The following is a 21,865-nucleotide window of genomic DNA, read 5'->3' on the forward strand; positions in this document are numbered from 1 at the left end:
GTCTTGGTGGTCTACAGATGATTCCTTTGTCTTTATGCTTGGTTTGTGCTTTGACATGCACTGTCAACCCTGGGACCTTACATAGACAGGTGTATGCCTTTTCAAATCATGTCCAATCAACTGAATTTACCACAGATGAACTCCAATTAAGCTGCTGAAACATCTCAAGAATGATCAGTGGAAACAGAATGTACCTGAGCTCAATTTAGAGCTTCACGGCAAAGGCTGTCAATACTTCTGTACATGTGGTTTTCAACAATTTCAGAAACTCTTTTATCACATTGTCATTATGGGGTATTGTGTGTTAAATTTTGAAGAAATAAATGAATTTAATCCATTTTGGAATAAGGCTGTAACATAAAAATTTGGAAAAAGTGAAGCGCTATGAATACTTTACAGATGCATGCATATGTGTCTCTATGCACTGTCACTCAAATCATATTGCAATAAACACAAGTCAACAGCAGAACTAAAACACCAGACATAAGCAGATATTTAATACTCTTTAGCTCTGTGTTTATGTATAGCTCTGCTAAGTACAAGTAGTTACACTGAAACCAGAGACATCCATATCATGCTGTTTGATGAGTCAAGCGCAGAGAAATACCACGCTTCTTGTATAAAAAATAAAGTGCCCTATTATGGCTTTATAGTTGGTTGCTTTACAATAGTAATATAGACATAGTGGTTTTATGTGTATTAAAGTGATCTGCTATCAATTAGATTTTGGCTTATATTTTGATACAACTAACCGGAAATATCACGCTTCATGTCGTCGCTAAAGTTCTACTTACAGGGGGCGCAATGCGGCTCATTCAACTGTTCTTTTAACCCAGTCGCAAGATTTACATAGTGTCGAAATCAGTTTAATGTACTTTATTTGACCAGCATACAAATGCAAATTCACCGTGATAACATGTTCAAATTCAAATGAGATTTTTTGCCATGACTGGCCAAGTATGAATGATTAAAATATTTCCCCAGACACATATTTAAAATAATACATATTAGAAATTCAACAATAATTAGAAATTCAATAAATACATACACAAATAAGAAAAAGACCAATATGTTGATCTGAAAATAAATAAATAAACAAACAAACACATTTTTACAAAATAAAGGTCCTCATCAGGTAATCACGAACTTACGAATTATTGGTCCATTCAACAAGCGAGTAGAAAAGTAACAGTTAACACGTGACAACATGCTACGTTGGCGCTCGTTGGAATACGAATGTATTGTTTTATTTAACGGACAAATACAGTGAGAATCTTAATACGTATTAAACTAACATCACATATTATATATTTAAAGTATTAGTTATTATTTCAAACTCTTTTCTGTGTCAATACACTCACGCGAAGTGCCTTTCTACTCGCTTCAATTTCTGTGATAGAAGAAAACATCCGCCTCTTGCTTCATCATCACACACATACACGCACGCAGACAGTTCGGGAAGAAAGAGAGGAGGCAGGAGTGTGTGCACACATCTGCCATGGCCATTGAGCTGCACTCTGGTGTCAAATATGGCTCGTTTTTGTCTCTTGCAGTGGTTTTGGTGGCGTATTGGTTTCGATCTCCAGACAGTTCTGTTCTGGACGACCGGTTGGACGCGGTTTTGTCTTCATTGCTGCGCGCGGAGCGGAAAGTGGGCATGAACGGCGTGTCCAGACCGAGAGTGGCCATAGGTACTGACTTTTAAGTGCACTTAACAGCATATAATTACAACATTATGATGATAAGATGTGAATGGACCCTCTGATCTGTAAGTTTAGAATTAATATAAAAACGTTGATTTATTCATTGATATGTACAATATATATACAAATCATTTGGACTGTATTTATGTAATATTTATTTTTCATTTTATGTGTGGCCAAGAGATGTGGCGTATTTATTATATAATGATATTTTAAGTATGTGATTTAATTATTTTGTAAATCAGCAAAAATACTTATTTATTGAATATATATTTCTTTTATTTTTATGATTTAAATGTATTTACTCACAGAAATAATGGTATACTTCTGTACTTGAAGGGTCCATGTTGTATCTTAAATGTACATATAATGTACAAAGATATATAATTAATTTGTTAATACGTTTTTTTTGAAAAGCTACTCCCCAGTGATAGCTTTTGTACCTTTATTTCTGAGTGTTTGTTTACAAGTTGGTTTGCTAATTATTTAGAGTGTATAGATTATTCATTTTAACAAATAGCAGCTAATTTGTTATGTGCAGATTTGCATATATTAGTGATGTTACTCGTTAAAAGCTTAATTTTTTTTATTTAAAATGACCTGTTTTGCCTGTGTTAGCTTCTTAGTTTTGATTGCTTTTTATTTGAGAGTGTTGGTTTAATGTTGAGTTTTATTTTTGTACCTTAAATTTATTGATGTACATTTGTTAAAATATAAAATTGATATTTTTTTGGTAGAGGTTGTGTACAACCTGTGCTTGCTTAACCAATTTTACAAACAATTCAACAAGTACAATACTGATTGTATCAGTATGAGTTAATAGTTAACAGTTGTCATTTAAACTTGTTAACTGGTTCCAAGAGAGTAATGTAAAAAGTAAAATCCCCAAAAAAAGCGCATTTGATCACAGGCAAGATATTATAATGATGATATGCATTCACAGAATGCATTTTTATAACATTGCTCTTATGTAAAACATGACACAATAAACAATTGTAACAAGTGTAAATATACTACTATAATAATACCTTTGCAAATCTGCGATCATTTATTTATTTTAAGGAGTTTATTTAGAAGTTATGCTCATGCACACATTTCTGGTGTTTCCTGATATTAAATTCTATATTTAGTCTGATAACATGGCCGGTTTTGCTTGTGACTATTGTTATCTTCTAGGATCCAGCCTACAGTATGTGGTGCTTTTTTGCATGTTAGATTTGCATCTTTTTTTGTTGTTGATGTTGCTTTTTTTGTTTGCTTTAAGCGTCTCAGCTGTAGTAACAACACACTAAGTGGTCGAAAGCTTAGACAACCAGGTTTAGGCCTTCTGTTTACCAAAAGTCTTCAATCATTAACCTGAGTCTCCTGCACAGCCTGTTTTGTTGCTTAAAAGGGTCGAGCACCCCCCAACACCCCCCCCCCCCAAAAAAAAAACAAAAACATTCTGTTCTCATTTACTTGCCTTTAAGTTATTCCAACCCTGTTTCTTTCTTCTGTTGAGCACAAAAGTAGATATTCTGTAGAATGTTGGAAATCAGCAGCCATTAATTTCCAAAGTTCTAAATACTACGGAAGTCAATGGCTCCTGCTTTACAACATTCTTCAAAACATCTTCTTTTGTGTTCAACAAAACAAAAACAGCTGGGCAGTATGAACAAGATTTGATTTTACGGTATGAGGGCTTATTTCCCGGTAATGAAATCTTTCACGATATGTAGAACTTATTTATATTTTCGCGGTATACATGGAATAAAAAAATATTCTACGATATACATTTAATTTTGCGGTAACCATATTATATACCATCATACTGCCCAGCCCTAGAAACAAGTAAAGGGTGAGTAAATGATTACAGAATTTTTAGTTTTGCATGAACTATCCCTTTAAATTACAATCAGTGCATGCAAAAGTAAGTTCTATATCTTCTGTCATCTATTGATTGTGTTGATATCAGTTCAAACTAACCAGACACCATCAACATTTTCAATCCCCGTTCAATAATTCCAACTCTATTGCTTTCCAACAAACATCTGCTTTGGTTTGCAGTCATGTTAGCATTGGGCAACTATGTATGGCATCTAATCCAGTTCATCTCAGACATTTTATGACCTATAATTTAAGGTGTGTTTATTTGGATGGTCGGGTTCAAAGTTGAAATGGTCAAATTGCCTGCTTTTAACATTAGATTAGATGACTTGACATGTATCATTCATCTGTGTCATCAGGTTTTGGTGGCTGCGTGGATATCATAGTCGACGGAGTGACGCTGCTGAACAAAATAGGTTTGAAGCCCACAGATCAGCCGCTCCACCATGACTACATCGAAAACGCAGAGCAGCTGGCCCAGAGTTTCGCTTACTTTTTCTCCCCTGGAGCTGCTTCAGAGTAAGTGAGAGCCGTTCGAGCATGCTCACAAAGCCCTCGGGATTGCGAAGATTGCGTAATGATTCATCTGTTGTGAGTTATTTGACTTGAAGCCTGGGGTCAATTAAACGGTTTAACAAGTTTAACACTGTTTAACTGATTGCAGACTTCCGTTTTTGTGTTTCTTAATGGTTAATAGTTGTGATTGCATCAAATGAATTGATTCCAAGGTGAGTTTAGTCATTAGGTGCAGATTTTTAAAGGGATAGTTCACCCAAAACAATCATTTACTTACTTGTTCCAAAACCTTTATAAGAGTTAGTTTTTTTCTGTTGAATAGTAAAAGGATATTTTGAAGAAAGCTGAAATGCTTTGACTTCCTTAGTAAAAAAAACAAATACTATGAAAGTCAATGGTTGCAGGTTTTCAACATTCTTCAAAATATCTGCTTTTGTGTTCAGCAGAAGAAAAATAAACTCCGAGCACTTGAAGAAGAGTGAATAGTGAGTACATTTTAATTTTAGGGTGAACTATCGCTTTAAGTGAAGAGATGCATGCAATAGCATATGTTCATTTTATATAAAATAATAGATAATAAACTTTGACCTAATTTGTTGTAATAATGATATAATGTGCTGTTGTAATTATGCTTTCCATGTTGGAAATGATATGCATCATGAGTTTTTTCTTCTGTTGAATAGTAAAAAGACATTTTGAAGAAAGCTGAAATGCTTTGACTTTCATAGTAGGAAAAACAAATGCTATGAAAGTCAATGGTTACAGGTTTTCAACCTTCTTCAAAATATCTGCTTTTTATGTTTAACAGCTGAAAAATTCTCAGAGCACTTGAAGGAGAGTAAATAGTGAGTGCATTTTTATTTTAGAGTGAACTATCGCTTTAATTTAAGAAATGCAGCAAATGATAATAATTAGACGCATGCATGGAATAGATTACATTTATTATGTAAAAAATATTAAATAATAAACTATTACCTGACTTATTATAATAATGATATAATGTACTGTTATACTTTTTCACATTGTAAGTGATTTTCATGGCATATTTGCTGTTTTAAATGAGAGTAATTTACAATATCAGTAATTACACTTAAACTACATTTACTGTAATGTCGTATGTGGGTCAATTTGACGTCCCACTAAGAGAAGTCCCATTTAATTAATTGTATATATTTATAGAAAGCATATTAAATGCAACTAAAGAGTCTCCTTTTACGTTTTAAGTTACTATTAAATTACATAATATAATTAAAATATAAGACAAAAATAAGTAAAACAAATATATATATACACATATACATACATACATACATACAAACATACACATATATATTTATTTATATATATATATATATATATATATATATATATATATATATATATATATATATATATATATATATATATATATATATATATATATATATATATACATACATACATACATACATACATACATACATACATACATACATACATACATACATACATACATACATATATACAGTTGAAGCCCCGTGTATAATTTGCCCCCTTGTTTATTTGTTTCCCCAATTTCTTTTTAACGGAGAGATTTTTTTTCAACACATTTGTAAACATTATAGTTTTAATAACTCATTTCTAATAACTGATTTATTTTATCTTTGCCATGATGACAGTAAATAATATTTGACTAGATGTTTTCCAAGACACTTCTATACAGCTAAAGTGACATTTAAAGTCTTAACTAGGTTAATTAGGTTAACTAGGCAGGTTAGGGTAATTAATTATTGATTATAATTATTGTATAATGATGGTTTGTTCTGTAGACTATTGAAAAATATAGCTTAATGGGGCTAATTATTTTAACCTTAAAATAATTTTTTTTAAAAATTAAGAAGTGCTTTTATTCTAGCCGAAATAAACAAATAAGACTTTCTCCAGAAGAAAAAATATTATCAGACGTACTGTGAAAATTTCCTTGCTCTGTTAAACATCGTTTGGGAAAGAAAAAAAAATTCAAAGGGGAGCTAATAATTCTGACTTAACTGTACATAACTCTCATAAGTGATCATATTAAGTTGTGTTGTGTTTTTAATAAATTATTGCTGGCTAATGGCTATAAAGTATTAATAGGCAGAAGTATAAAGATAAAAAATGTCATAATTTAATTAGTATTTTCTTTTAATACGCTGTAATGTATTAATATAACCATTTAATATGTCATTAAATGATACTTGCTCTAAAAATGACTAAATTAATATTTGTCATTTGAATAAATAAGACTATAAATTTCTACATTTGTATAACACTAAACAGCATTTTTTTTAGTTTAATGGTTGTCTTTTATTATAGCCAGTTATTGTAGAAGGTGTAAATCAAATTAACTATGATCAGCGGATGCTGCAACAACAACAAAGTGTCATATTAATAAAATTATAAGAGTTATAATAATAACTACATTCTTATTTTGGCCTGTACTTCTTAAAATATAGTTAAGAGTAAACGATCACATTAAGTTATGTTGTATTTTAAATAAATTATTGCTGACAAATAGGTAAATATTATTAATGGGCAAAAGTATAAAGATTAAAATGTTATAATTTTAATTAGTATTTTCTTTTATTACGCTGTAATGTATTAATATAACCATTTAATATGTCATCAAATGATTCTTGCTCTAAATATTACTCAAATATTTGTTATTTGAATAAATAAGACTATAAATTTCTACATTTGTATTACACTAAATTACATTTTTAATTTAAGAGTGTAGAAGGCTTTTTAATGAAATTAAAATCTCTTAAGGAGATATTTAGTGTCACCAGGAGAAATTTTTGAATATTTATAATGTAATAACTTTAAAAATCTTATGTAATTTATGTATTCATTTGTTTGTTGTTTTTAATTCTATGTTTAATATTTATTAATGAAATGTTCTTGCGATGAAAATAGCCTTTGTTGCTGACATGGCATTAAATAAAAAATTCATCATCATCATCATCTACTTAATTTAGCGGTTGTCTGTTATTGTAGCCAGTTATTATTGATGGTGTAGATCACAATAACTATGATCAGTGTCATTATTATTAAAATAATAGTTAAAATTTTAAGAACTACATGAATTTGTTGCACTGAAATGCATTGGACTCATCATTTTGTTATGCTTGCAATATAGCAGCTGCGTTCAACATGAGAATTCACACTTGACAGAGGAACGACTGGCCTCTCAAGATAATATTGCAGTGAAGTTGAGACGCTGTTTAAAGGCACGTCTGAATTTACTGCTTCCACTGAGACACTGAAGCATTCAGAGATCCGTGTTTGGATTGACGGCTGCATTTCTCTTCTAGATTATAACCATCAGTCATAGTGGAGCATTTATTTTCATTCTTTTTAACCAGAGAGGCATTTAAGCCTGACAGTTCTGTGAAAGCTTTTGGAAAGAATGCTGTATGTTCAGGTTGCAGCTCTTACCACTTATCCACTGACTGATGAGAAAATTAACAATTTACTGCAGTGAAATTTTCTTTTGTTAAAACACACAGATATACTCACAATTACATTTATTTTGTGTTTTTTTTGTGTGTGTGCAGAATGAATGTTTGTGATTAATGCAACACTGAAGTCTCACATTAGCAATAACTCTTTAAATAGCTTTAATAACTGTTCAAAAATGTATTACCAAAATTGCATAGGTTCTCAAATTTGCACTTGTTTTGGGCTGTGCAATATGACTCTATATATCGTATGGACCAAGCGGCAACCTCCCGCTCTCCCTCGGGAAGCCAATACGGAAGTAACTGAAACTGCAATTCATCAAAATTCCGCTAGTCCTGGCTCCATAATAGAGCAAATTGCAATTGAGCCCACTGTTAGAATGGTTAACTTTACAGCAGAAAAAAAAGGTGTTTACAGCCTGGTACAAAGAACGATGTTGGTTCATATAGCTATTATTACCCTCCATGACAACTGTGAGGGGGGTGAATTTTTTTATAACTCATCCATTTCCTTTATATTAGGTTTTATTAAGTTTGCATAATTAAGGGCTTGGCCACTTGAGTGACAGCTAGGTCTCGCTGGTCGCTGTCACTTCACCTCAGCTGAATCCGGCAGATTAGCCACTGATCTCAGCATATTCATCGTATTTTTGTTTTGTTTTATGTAGCTTTACACAGTCAGCTGCCTTTTGGACTTATTTCTTACAATTATCAGATGATATGGGATGCTGTGTGCATTTAATTGTGCTCACAAACCATCCACGTGGTCTCCGTTACCCATGTGAGTAGAGTTATATACTTGTATACCATCTCTATAAATGTATTTGTTTTATTTAAGATCATTTATCATTAATAATTTTCTTTAGACCTGTAAAGCACTCCAGAATGTGACAGATTGATTAGCTGTAGGCTCTAGAACAGTCATCTGAAGCGTTATCATACAGTGTTATGCCTGGATTACTAACACAGACTATATTTGAAGTGTTTGGAAGTAGTTCGCGTTTTCCTCCTGTAGAAAAACGTCATAAGAACAATGTTTAGTGGCTCACTGTATTACTACAGTGTTTTTAAAAGTCTAAAAACTTTATTGATATAGTGTACACCCAAGCACATGTGGCCAAAACACAAACGAGTCGCAGGTAATAAAGTATCAAGCGTTCTCCCAAAGTAAAGTCTGTCTGCCAGGTCTAAGCAAAGTGCCAGCAGGTGTCTGTAGCTCCGCTCACTCTCCGCCTCTTTGCCCTTGTTTGGTATCCCGCCGTGGGTGTGATGACGCGAGAACAAAATGGCGACGGTTGGCCGCGCCTACTGGTAGCTTCATTTGTAGTCTTCAGAAACCTTCGGGTGACGTCACGGATGCTACGTCCAAATATTTTACAGTCTATGGTATGGACAAAATAAAAAGCCTGTCGTTGGATAATATGATAAAATAATCGTTTATTTTGTGGTGTCACAAAATACATTGTTTTTAGTAATACTTTTTTCATAATTTATATGAGCGCAGTATTACACACCGTTATGGGGATGCAGACAGAAACATGAATAACAGCATTGTGAGAAATGTGCAATCTTGAAAGTGTTTACATTTTGCATTTTATTTAGCGATATTTTTGATTTTTACTGCTACTTTATATTTGCTGCTGGTGAGAGGGAGAGAGTAAAGCCGGTATCGAAACTAACAAAAATTAATATCGTATTTGTTTTAAGTATTCCAGTATCGCTACTTGTTGAAATATTGATGCATCATTGAATATACTTATTGATATACTAATTGATACACTAGTACACTGTATTATCACGATATTGAACTAAGCTACAAAAAGAATTAGTTCAACAGGTATAATAGCCCAAAATACTTAGTGGATTCCTTTTTTGTATATACATGTTTAGAGTAATTAATAATAATAATTTAAATTGCAAAAGGATGATAGTAGCCTACAATAGGTGACCCTAAAGTCTCAGCAGTAAACGTTTGCAAAGTCCCTTTAAAGGGCCATGAAACCCCCGTCTTTTGGTTCAAGTCCACTTCAGGATTTTTTCAAAAAGTGTTCCGAGATGGGCGTGAAGCAGAGGGAGGAGTGGGCGTGGCCAGCAGAGCAGGGGAGAAAGAGGGGAGCAAACAACTGTTGTCAGTTGGCTCACCATATGAGACACAAACCGTGAGGAGACGCATGATCTTATAGTTTACAAAGTTAAAATGCAAAGAAATAATGTAAAGAAATAAATAAGCTATTTAATGTCCTGCTACATTTGTTATTCGTAGTGTCATATACACATAACCACAATTTGTTATATCATTATAAAGATAACCGTGTATATATAAACACTATAAATGAGGAGAACTTCTCTACTTCTCAGTCCCAGGGTCTGAATGCAGACACAGTGGATAGCAGTGCAGCAGGTCTCTTGTCCTGTCCATTCCAACCATTAGCCCTGTCGGTAATCTGGAGGATTTTAAACATATAGCAAACACAGCAGCACGGATATAAGCGATGTGTCTGAATGGTAAAGAACTCAACTGATAAAAGACAAAGTCTGCCGTTCTCCAATTCTTGTATAGTTCTCCCGACAAAACTGCTTGCTGCAAATCAACAGCTTTGCTGTATCGGCCCTGACAAAATCGGGGGAAAAGCATGCAACAAACCCTATGGATCATGGAAACAAACACATATGACCCGTGCTGTGTGTGGACGCAGTCTTATCCAGTCATTGGGTCTCACAGCTTGGCAGGTCTGCCTTGCCTTCGGAAAGCATGTCCTCTCATAAATAATTAACAAGCAGGGTCTTCTCACAGGTTAAGAAAACTACGCTAATAATAATAATGAGAAACCTACGCGTCACCACTTTACTAGCAAATTCGGGCTACATCACACTTTGATTCCATCTTAAAACTATTTTAAACCCGTTAGATATAATAAGCTGACAAAAGCTTAGAATGGTCCAGTTTTCCCCACAACTAAACCTGACAGGTGCGAACGTTGTCTTAACTGATGCTCAACACACACAAATCTGTTAAAATGTCAAAAAAAGTACTCCAGGGTGTCTTGAACCTTTAAAGAGCCCATATTATGGCTTTTTGAAAATGCCCTTCCATGTAGTGTGTCACACAGCTCTAAGTGAAGTGAAATATCCAGCTAAGGCTTAAATCTGTAAGTGTACAGTGTTTAAAACTATTGATTCATCTATAAAAGAGTCGACTCATAGTGCTTCAAACGAGTCGTCTTGATAACGAGTTATTAGGTGTTTCAAGATGACGCAGCTACGAAACACAAGTAGTTGCATGCGCAAGCCCGGGAGATTTGAAACCTGCGGCCCCGCCCACTAACAGAAAAAAGTCACACACACACACACACAGAGACACACACAGACACCGGTCGAATGAAGTCACGCTGTGCAGATGGAGATTATTGACAGTTCACCCAAAGATGAAACCTTAGCAATATAGCCCAGCCTTGAGCAGATCGAGAGCCTCTGGAAACTACCTGCTTACAAAGAAGACTTCATCCGTTTGTTAAAGGAAGGATCGGTAAAGACTGTCAGAACAAGGATCAGTGGATCATGAATCAGTTTCTTCCCCCATTTCACCAGTGTAAGTACATGCGATTAAAATTGTTGCCTCGTTTACTCTAGCTTGCAAATTATGCATTTAGTTGTGTTTTGTTACTTGTAACCGCGTGTACTGTATCAGGTTAACTCTTTATATTCTCATATCGCGTGTAAAGCTACGTTGAAAACGCGACGCGTGCCGCTTTGTTTATGGATAGTCAGCTATGTGTGTGTGTGTGTGTGTGTGATGTGTGTGTGTGTGGCTCCTCTGAGGACGGCCGTTTGTGTGAGTGTCTCCTCTTAGGAGGTTGATGTGTGTGTGTGTGTGTGTGTGTGTGTGTCTCTGAACAGGGTAAAGCTCTAGGCAAAGGGTGATCAAAAGGACCCGTTTGTAAAGTGAGGACCGGGGGGGGTTGTGTCGCGGTTGAAATCTTAGGGTTGTAATCGCGGATGTAACTGAGGACGCGGAGGGGGAGGGAGGTGTCGCCGCCGCGCCGTCTCTATTCTGGACGCGCCGGCCCTGTGTGTGTGTAAAAAGAGCAAGTAGACTGCTAGGACATATCCTCGCCAGTTCTTGGACTTTTTGCTTGATAAAATAGTTAGTCGTCAGTATTTTCTAGTCCATCGTCTGTATTTACATTCACCCACTGGCAGCCAAAATCCACTATGAAGCGTGTGTGCACTGTGACTACTTTTATATTGTTGATAATCTGCTGGGCATTTCACTCTCTCGCCCTGAAGCCTGTCCGTGTCGTCGACCAATCGCAGCAGCCTGTCATTGGTCCAATCAGTGCAGATTAGCTTCGCGCTGAGGACGGGTTTGGGTACAAATGAATCGCTGAACGATTCATATGGGAGTCGCTGGGATAATTAGGTAAAAATAAATGCAGATTATAAGACCATCAAAGTGTTGTTTGACCTTGCATGCATATTAGACTGTTGTTGGAGACCCTTACAACCTAAATATGACCCTATTTCATCTATAATATGGGCTCTTTAAGGAAAGTCATTTCGCTCGGCGGCCATTGTTGAAACACTCCTCGGGTATTCTGTTTGAATGGGAAAACATCAAATTCTCCAAAATTACTTGCCAAGATTAATCAACAATTAAATTAAATAACAGCTGTCTCTTTTGTTTCATCTATAAACGTTCAAATCACACAAAATCTGCAGAAACTCAGCTCTGGTCTGACCCCCTTCGCCGGAGAATCGTCAGTCTGTTGCGATCGCTGATTAGCTCCTGTACTAGAAGGCGGGGCTTCATTCGCCATATTGACCGTTACACTTTTTCCCATCTAAAATAATGCGAGTGACATGTCTTGTGTATTCTGTAGTGTTTGATGTCAATGCATTAAAATCAACAGTGAGAAATAGCGATATTATTGTTATGTTAAAGTTAATTTAAAAAAAATCTAATGAATGTTAATAGCTTCATTTAAAAAAGGTCTGATTTTAATGCATTATAAGGCAAGAAATTAACATCAGCTATGCTTAATAAGTGGTTCCGTTTGTCATTACATTGACTTTAGTTAATAAATGGAGCCTTACTGTTATGCTGTAATGTTAATGTTTATTAATTAATGTTAATGTTTGAAAATAAATAAAGTCTTCAAGCATTTGGTGCGTTGATTTATAACCACTTATGTGAATATTCTTTAAAAAGGCACCTATAACAGTTTAAATAATATATAACTATTCACAGTATTTTGAAGTGCCCACGATATCTATATTGTGTATGTTTATTATCACAATATATACTGCTCAAAATAAATAAAGGGAATACTTGGAGTTACATTGTGTTGTTTAAGTGTTTCCTTTATTTTTTTTAAACAGTTTATATTGGATTATTGAATATCGGCACATGTCTAGTAGGTCTCTTTTGCTAATTTAATCCAGAAAATCAAAAAATCCAGAATAGACTATAAAGAAACTGACTATCGATGTTATTAGCAACTATCCAGAATCATCTGAAAGTGAAAAAACGTGGAAAAACTAAATGCCTTGAGGCTGCAGTATTGTGATTTACAGTAAATAGAGTTAAGAGTCATTACTCTATAACTGAACCTGCAGCCTTGTGTTATCAGCCCAGATCTGCTTTCATCATGCTTTTGCTTTGCTTTGCTCTTTCTTCAGGAGGTTCGTGGTGAACGACACGCTCTTCAGTGAACTGGTGGAAGCTTCTAGAGAGTTACCAGGGAACAGGTGGTCCATAGGAGGAAATGCACCTGTCATGGCCAGCAGGATGGCTCTGGAGGGATGCGATGTGCTTTTAGGAGGCAGTTTCAGCACAGACTTCACTGATATCCTCTCACAGCGAATCACAGGTGCTGTAATGTGTATCATTGGAGCTTTGTGCTGTTTCTATCCGTATTCCGCTTATTCTGCAATGCTGAAGTAAGCCATGAAATAGCCATAAGTTGCTGCTTTGGCAATAAATAAATAATAAATAAATATTATTATGATGATGATTGTTGTTGTTGTTGTTATTATTATTATTATTATTATTAGCGAAGAGATTTGTAAATTGTAAATTAACAGTTTAAACGAGTAATGCTTTTTGCTTTTAATGTAGTTTTTAGTGTAAAATGTTGCTCTTTGTTTAAAGTTCGATAATTCTGACAGCCGGTTTTGTGTCTTTGCGCTTAGAAAACTGTATATAGAAATAGACATGTCTTTAAATGCTTGCTTCTGTTGAGTAATTGAGACAAAAGCTGTAAAGGCTCCGCCCTCTTCTGGAAAAGGGGCAGGGAGCAGCAGCTCATTTGCATTTAAAGAAACAAACATTAAAGCAGGGTGTTTTAGCTTTTACCCAAAAATGAGATTTTACAGCATGGTCTTATAAATGACCCGTCAGGTGTTTTAACACGCTGTACTCATTCTTTTTATCTAAAAATAGTATGTGATTGTGGTCTAGTTCTAATTTGATCATTTTCTGTAATATTTTAGTACTGCTTACTAAAGCTCTCTCCTCCATTATTATTATTTATTTTTATATATTGAGCTGAATTTTTGTGTCTCTCTTCAGTGGCTGGAAACACTGTGGATGAGCCAGACATTCACTTGATTCTGGAGTATCCCACGGGTGCCACATGGGGGCCGTATACCTCCAGAAGAGCCAACAGGTGAGCAGTTTATTTTTCTTTATCTGAGCTATAGTTTTAATCTGGATTTTTTGGTTGTTTTATCTTTTGAATGTTTTTTTTCTTGAATCACTGTAGGTATATTGTCCATAGTGATGACCATAATCCATATCTGGACTCCATGGAGCAATTTCAGGAGAAGCTGAACGACTTCAAACCAGATCTGCTCGTTGTTGGAGGACTGCAGATGATGGACAGCTTCCCTTTCAAAAAGGGTAATTCAATGAAGCCAGATAAAAAAGCAAAAAATATCACTGTAATTGAGCTTTCATTAATGGCATAATTGAACACCCATTTAAAAATTTCACACTATTAATTAATGCATTTTTTATTATATTTTTAAAAAAATCATCTACTTAAAAGAAGTTTGCTTTCCAAGACTGCAAAAATACTATTATATTTAAAACTATTATATTTTATGAAGTTATTATTGAAATTTACAATAACTGTCACTTTTGAAATTGATTTTAAAATGTTGTTTATTCCTCTGATGGCCTCTGAATTTTTTTTAGCAATATTAATTGTTTAGTGTCACAGGAATATTCAAAATTATTCTAATATGATGATTTTTGTGCTGAAGAAACGTTTTTTCTTCTTTTTTGCATTATTCTTATACATATTCTTATTATTTGTATATTTCTTTTTGTTGTTCGTATTCTTTTTCATATTCTTCGTATACTTCGCATTCATTGTATTCTTCATATTTTTCTTTGTACTTTTCATTCTCTTCATATTGTTCTTTTTCATATTCTTTGTAATTTTTCCGAATTATTTTCTGAATCCTTTATATTCCTCTTCTTATTCATAGTTTTCATATTCGTATTCTTATTTGTATTTTTCATATCCTTTGTATTATTTATGTTCTTCGTCTTCTTATTCCTATTCTTCGTCTTCGTATTCTTCATATTGTTCTTCTTCTCCTTATTTTTATTCTTCGTCTTCGTATTCCTCATATTGTTATTCGTCTTCTTATTTCTATTCTTCGTCTTCGTATTCCTCATATTGTTATTCGTCTTATTTCTATTCTTCGTCTTCGTATTTCTCATATTGTTATTCGTCGTGTTATTTCTATTCTTCGTTTTCGTATTCCTCATATTGTTATTCGTCGTGTTATTTCTATTCTTCGTCTTCGTATTCCTCATATTGTTATTCGTCGTCTTATTTCTATTCTTCGTCTTAGTATTCCTCATTGTTATTCGTCTTCTTATTTCTATTCTTCATCTTCGTATTCCTCATATTGTTATTCGTCTTCTTATTTCTATTCTTCGTCTTCGTATTCCTCATATTGTTAATCGTCGTGTTATTTCTATTCTTCGTCTTCGTATTCCTCATATTGTTATTCATCGTGTTATTTCTATTCTTCGTCTTCGTATTCCTCATATTGTTATTCATCGTGTTATTTCTATTCTTCGTCTTTGTATTCCTCATATTGTTATTCGTCGTGTTATTTCTATTCTTCGTCTTTGTATTCCTCATATTGTTATTCGTCGTGTTATTTCTATTCTTCGTCTTTGTATTCCTCATATTGTTATTCGTCGTGTTATTTCTATTCTTCGTCTTTGTATTCCTCATATTGTTATTCATCGTGTTATTTCTATTCTTCGTCTTCGTATTCCTCATTGTTATTCGTCGTGTTATTTCTATTCTTTGTCTTCGTATTCCTCATATTGTTATTCGTCTTCTTATTTCTATTCTTCGTCTTCGTATTCTTCATGTTGTTATTCGTCTTCTTATTTCTATTCTTCGTCTTCGTATTCCTCATATTGTTATTCGTCTTCTTATTTCTATTCTTCGTCTTCGTATTCCTCATATTGATATTCGTCGTGTTATTTCTATTCTTCGTCTTCGTATTCCTCATATTGTTATTCGTCGTGTTATTTCTATTCTTCGTCTTTGTATTCCTCATATTGTTATTCATCGTGTTATTTCTATTCTTCGTCTTTGTATTCCTCATATTGTTATTCATCGTGTTATTTCTATTCTTCGTCTTCGTATTCCTCATATTGTTATTCGTCGTGTTATTTCTATTCTTTGTCTTCGTATTCCTCATATTGTTATTCGTCGTGTTATTTCTATTCTTCGTCTTTGTATTCCTCATATTGTTATTCGTCTTCTTATTTCTATTCTTCGTCTTTGTATTCTTCATGTTGTTATTCGTCTTCTTATTTCTATTCTTCGTCTTCGTATTCCTCATATTGATATTCGTCTTCTTATTTCTATTCTTCGTCTTCGTATTCCTCATATTGATATTCGTCGTGTTATTTCTATTCTTCGTCTTCGTATTCCTTATATTGTTATTCATCGTGTTATTTCTATTCTTCGTATTCCTCATATTGTTATTCGTCGTGTTATTTCTATTCTTTGTCTTCGTATTCCTCATATTGTTATTCGTCGTGTTATTTCTATTCTTCGTCTTCGTATTCTTCATATTGTTATTCGTCTTCTTATTTCTATTCTTCGTCTTTGTATTCTTCATGTTGTTATTCGTCTTCTTATTTCTATTCTTTGTCTTCGTATTCCTCATATTGTTATTCGTCGTGTTATTTCTATTCTTCGTCTTCGTATTCTTCATATTGTTATTCGTCTTCTTATTTTTATTCTTCGTCTTTGTATTCTTCATGTTGTTATTCGTCTTCTTATTTCTATTCTTCGTCTTCGTATTCCTCATATTGATATTCGTCTTCTTATTTCTATTCTTCGTCTTCGTATTCCTCATATTGTTATTTGTCGTGTTATTTCTATTCTTCGTCTTCGTATTCTTCATATTGTTATTCGTCTTCTTATTTCTATTCTTCGTCTTCGTATTCTTCATATTGTTAATCGTCTTATTTCTATTCTTCGTCTTCGTATTCTTCATATTGTTATTCGTCTTCTTATTTCTATTCTTCGTCTTCGTATTCCTCATATTGTTATTCGTCTTATTTCTATTCTTCGTCTTCCTCATATTGTTATTCGTCTTCTTATTTCTATTCTTCGTCTTCGTATTCCTCATATTGTTATTCGTCGTGTTATTTCTATTCTTCGTCTTTGTATTCCTCATTGTTATTCGTCGTGTTATTTCTATTCTTCGTCTTCGTATTCCTCATATTGTTATTCGTCTTGTTATTTCTATTCTTCGTTTTCGTATTCCTCATATTGTTATTCGTCTTCTTATTTCTATTCTTCGTCTTCGTATTCTTCATATTGTTATTCGTCTTCTTATTTCTATTCTTCGTCTTCGTATTCTTCATATTGTTATTCGTCTTTGATTTCTTCATATTTTTCTTCGTATTCTACTTCTGATTCTTCTTTGTATTCTTCTTATTCGTCTTTGTACTCCTTCTATTCTACTTCTGATTCTTCTTTGTATTCTTCTTATTCGTCTTTGTATTCCTTGTGTTCTTCTTCAGATTCTTTTTTTGGTTCTTTGTATTCTTCTTTGTATTTCTTGTATTAATCTTTTTATTCTTTTACGAATCCTTCCTCTTTGTATTCTTCTCTTCATATTCTTCATTTTCTTCTTCGTATTCTTCTTAGTATTCTACTTCAGATTCTTTTTTGTATTCTTCTTCTTCGTATTTTACAAATTCTTCTTCTTATTTTTCTTATTACTATTATTTATCATTTTCTTCTTTGTGTTTTTTTTCATGTTTTTCGTATATTATTCGTATTCTTCTTTGTATTCTACTTCAGATTTTTCTTCTTCGTATTCTTATTATTTATAATAATAATGATGAAAATGTAGAGATAACATTGTGCAATATGTCATTTACTTGAACTCTTTTGCAGCTTTACAACATTGTCTTTACCATTACTTTTAATCCACTTAATGCAGTGGTGCAAACACAGAGGCAAACTTTCCAAACCTCAAATATTTAAAGCTATACATTTGTTGCAAACTCTATTGTTAATTTCTACATAATGTTGGCTGGTTAACTGATTGTAGATGTAAGCTGCTGTCTGTAAATTGTCAGCCTGTATGTGGATCAGAGGCAGTTTGATCCACATACAGGCACTCTCCCTCTGCTGTCACATGGTGAGATTAGCATGTTTTTCCAACTGCCCTGGGAAAGTAGACAGACTATAATAACTTCTAGCTCTCACTGATTTTGTTTGCTTTACTATTTTTTTTTTCTTTGTGCCTCAGAGGAATATTACTGTTACTGTTATTTACTGCACATGTTATTGTTTCAGCACTATAGGAGCTTAATTTCATACTTCTACCTTTAAATAACTTTTTTTTTCCATAAAGACAAGATACAATGTCGTCATTTGAATTTTATCAGGATGTTCAATCAATAAATGGTGGTTTGCTGTGGCAGGGCAGATGACTGTCTAGACGCCTCTGTTCAAACAACAGTAGACTGTGAATAAATGAATGCCATCATTTGTTCTCATTTATTAATAGTTATAGCTGAAAATATATAATAATGAACGTCTCACAAGTCAATAAACAACTTGTAAACAATGTCACAACATTACATTGACCTCAGGTGTACTGATGATTGAAAATTTTTATAATAACAATTTTTTTTTCCCCTTCAGGAGAGCGTGAGGATCTGCTGGGAACGCTGGCGAACATGTTGTCCTCGGTCTCACCTCAGACAGCCGTCCACTTCGAGATGGCCAGTTTTGTGGATGAGGATCTGATGTCAGATCTCCTGGAGTTTGTTCTTCCTCATGCTGACTCACTAGGCATGAATGAGCAGGAGCTACCAAACCTCCTCAGCCTTTTCCGCGGTAGTAACCTGACCGTTCTTTCCGACCCAAACCCTCGTGTAGCCACAGTGTTGGACCAAATGAGAGACCTCTTCCGTCTGGTGAACCAGCGGCACCGAGAGGCCGGGACGGGTCGAGCGCTCACCCGTCTTCACGTCCACACACTGGCTTTCCAGGCCATCATCGTCAAACGCGGATCCCAGTGGAAAAACACCATGTCGGCCACCGCCAAAGCCTCTCTGGTGGCCAACCGGCACGTCTGCGGCTCGCCGGACATCGACCTCAGTAAAGCACGGCTGATCATGGATGAATCGTTCTCCATCAGCAGGCAGGAGGGAAGCCAGAGGATCCCACTTCAGGAATCTCGACCCGTTTCCTGCTGGGATGAGGATGTTTTTGAGATTTGTGTGGCTCCTGTGCTGGTTTGTACTGAGGTTTATCAGACCGCTGGAGGAGGAGACAACATCTCTGCTGCAGGCCTCGTGCTGCAGATCTGAAATTCAATGCTTTTATTTACTTCTTCTTTTCTTTTTTATTATTATTATAATTTTTAGCAGGGGAATATATTAATACAAACATCGGGTCCAGCTGAAATAACCTTGTATGAATCTCACAAAATCGGTTGAGAACGTGTCCCTATTTTATTTCACATTGGATAACTCACTAATAATGATGCTTTACTTACACATATATTATTTTTTATAATGTTGAATGCCCTACTTTTTTTTTCCAGACCATATTTAAAAAGAATCTATATCTTGACCAGAATTAAAGGGATAGTTCACACCAAAATTTAAATGATACTTTCCCTCAAGGGGTTTCGATCCTTTAAGAGTTTCTTTCTTGTGTTGAACACAAAAAAAGATACTTTGAAGAATGTTGGAAACCTGTAACAATTGACCATTCCATAGTAGGACAAACACATACTATGAAAGTCAATGGTTACAAGTTTTGAGCGCTCTTTAAAATATCTTCTTTTGAGCTCAGCAGAAGAAAGAAACTCATAAATGGTGGAAATAATGAGTAAATGATGACAGTTTTCATTTGTGTGTGAACTATCCCTTCAAGCTCTTTAGTAAAATTAATATCAAAGAATGGTGCTATCTAACACATGCTAGACACATTCAAAATATGCTGTTTGTTCGGACTACTTACTTAAAATGAGCTGAAACAACACAATTCTTGACTTTTTTTTGGAACAACTTAATTGTTTTATGGTCCATTCACTTAAATTTGTATAAACTAATAAGTTAGCTTAATTCCTTCATGTTGTCCCAACACAAATCGTTTGTGTGGAACCCAGCATATTGTACAGGCCATACACACTCGCACATAATATTATAGTAGGATTTGGTGAAAAACAAACATTAATTTGCCTTATTTGACAAAAATGCTGATTTAGAGCACTTTCTGTGCAGAAATGAATGTTTAAGAAAGCTGATTAGTGCTTTACTCTGACTTTAGCAGAAAAAGGCTCAATAGTGCACCATTTTGATAACAATAAAATAATACTATTAATAAAAGATTTCAACTCTGCAATTTCTTGTCATACAGACAAGAGATGTATATACATCATAAATATATATATATATATATATATATATATGATGAGTTCAGATGCAAAAACCTCTAAGTGCCATGTGAAATAGTCTTCTAAAAGGAATTTTTTTTCACAAACTCGTGTGCAGGTTTGGAGATTTTGGAGATTTCACTTTTATGGCAACAAATAGAGATTTTCATTGTCTTTAATGTAAAATAACTGAACATAAACATAGGACTGTGTAAAAAATGCTCATTTTAGAAGAAAATTTCAGATGTGACTTAAAGGATTTTGCATCTGAACTCTTCATATGTACACTCACAATAACAACAAAATGTTGTGCTTTTGTAAAATAAAGAAAATAAAAAAGATGCATTTTCTGCAGTCTCATGTGAAACGTAGCGCGTCACAGCAATGAACTGACTACTTGACACGAAGAGAAATCCATAGAAACCTTCAAATGTCTGCAGCGTCGGCAATCTTCATCTTTTCAGCCTACACTGACAGAGAATAATGCTGCACTATTTCATTAACAAACTGTTAAGTTTTCTTGTCCTCCAACACATTCATAATCATTACTTTTGCCTGTGCAAGCTGGATGTGTGCGCTTGAGTTCCTGCAATGAGAAACTCTATAACCTGCTTTTTGCCATGAATACAACAGGTGATTTACTCCACACTGTAAAAAATACTGGTTGCCTTTTTAAAGCTGACTCAAATTACCCTTATGAGTCCATTGAACTTATATTATGTTAAACTGATTAAAACCTGCTTGTGTAACTTATAAAATTAAGTTCAACATGATTGAGCTAAAATGAACTAAAAACATGTCGTCATGCAGAAACGAAAGTATTGAATTGTATTTTGTCATTTCAAAATAACAATAATAATACATTAAATCTAGGTTTGCTTTTCACCAAACCTTATGATACTCACTGTAAAAAAATGCTTGTTTCTACACTATTTCCATATGTTGTCCCAACACAAATCGATTAAGTTAGCTTAACAGTTTTGACAAATTTAAGTGGATTGAACATAATTCAATTACAAAGTTGTCCAAAAGTAATAATTGTTTTGTTTCAACTCATTTTATACACAGTAATAGTTTGAACAAGCAGCAAAAGCCATTTTTTGAATGCTTGCAATGCATTTTATGGAGACTTTAATACTTTTTTAGTCTTTTAAATTTTTTTTTTATAAATGCTGGTTACAGTTCACTCCTCTTACAAGGATGAACTTGAACAGGACATTTTTATTAAATGTATCTCTTTGTGGTCTAAAAAAAAAGTTGAATATGGGCAAACCTAATTGACATTTTTAGCGAATGATCACTTTTTAGAGTTTTTTTTTGAGAAGAAAATATATTTTAGCCCAGATT

At 34.0% G+C, this 21,865-nt stretch overlaps 1 protein-coding gene across 1 annotated transcript; it reads left to right on the forward strand.

The window, feature by feature from the left end:
* The first annotated feature begins 1,458 nt into the window (after positions 1 to 1,458).
* On the forward strand, positions 1,459 to 20,107 carry adpgk2 (ADP-dependent glucokinase 2). The gene is made up of 6 exons (XM_056477239.1): positions 1,459 to 1,691; positions 3,929 to 4,088; positions 13,244 to 13,434; positions 14,136 to 14,232; positions 14,329 to 14,465; positions 18,775 to 20,107. The coding sequence occupies exons 1-6, from the start codon at positions 1,499 to 1,501 to the stop codon at positions 19,443 to 19,445; spliced, it is 1,449 nt and encodes a 482-aa protein (XP_056333214.1). The 5' UTR covers positions 1,459 to 1,498; the 3' UTR covers positions 19,446 to 20,107.
* The last annotated feature ends 1,758 nt before the right edge of the window (positions 20,108 to 21,865 follow it).

This window comes from Danio aesculapii, chromosome 17 (genome assembly GCF_903798145.1).
Source record: "Danio aesculapii chromosome 17, fDanAes4.1, whole genome shotgun sequence".
Taxonomy (NCBI): domain Eukaryota; kingdom Metazoa; phylum Chordata; class Actinopteri; order Cypriniformes; family Danionidae; genus Danio; species Danio aesculapii.

Coding starts and splice junctions, on each gene's coding strand:
- adpgk2 (XM_056477239.1), top strand. CDS start 1,499: ATGGCCATTGAGCTGCACTCTGGTGTCAAATATGGCTCGTTTTTGTCT. Junction 13,435..14,135: donor CCTCTCACAGCGAATCACAG/GTGCTGTAATGT, acceptor GTCTCTCTTCAG/TGGCTGGAAACACTGTGGAT. Junction 14,466..18,774: donor CAGCTTCCCTTTCAAAAAGG/GTAATTCAATGA, acceptor TTTCCCCTTCAG/GAGAGCGTGAGGATCTGCTG.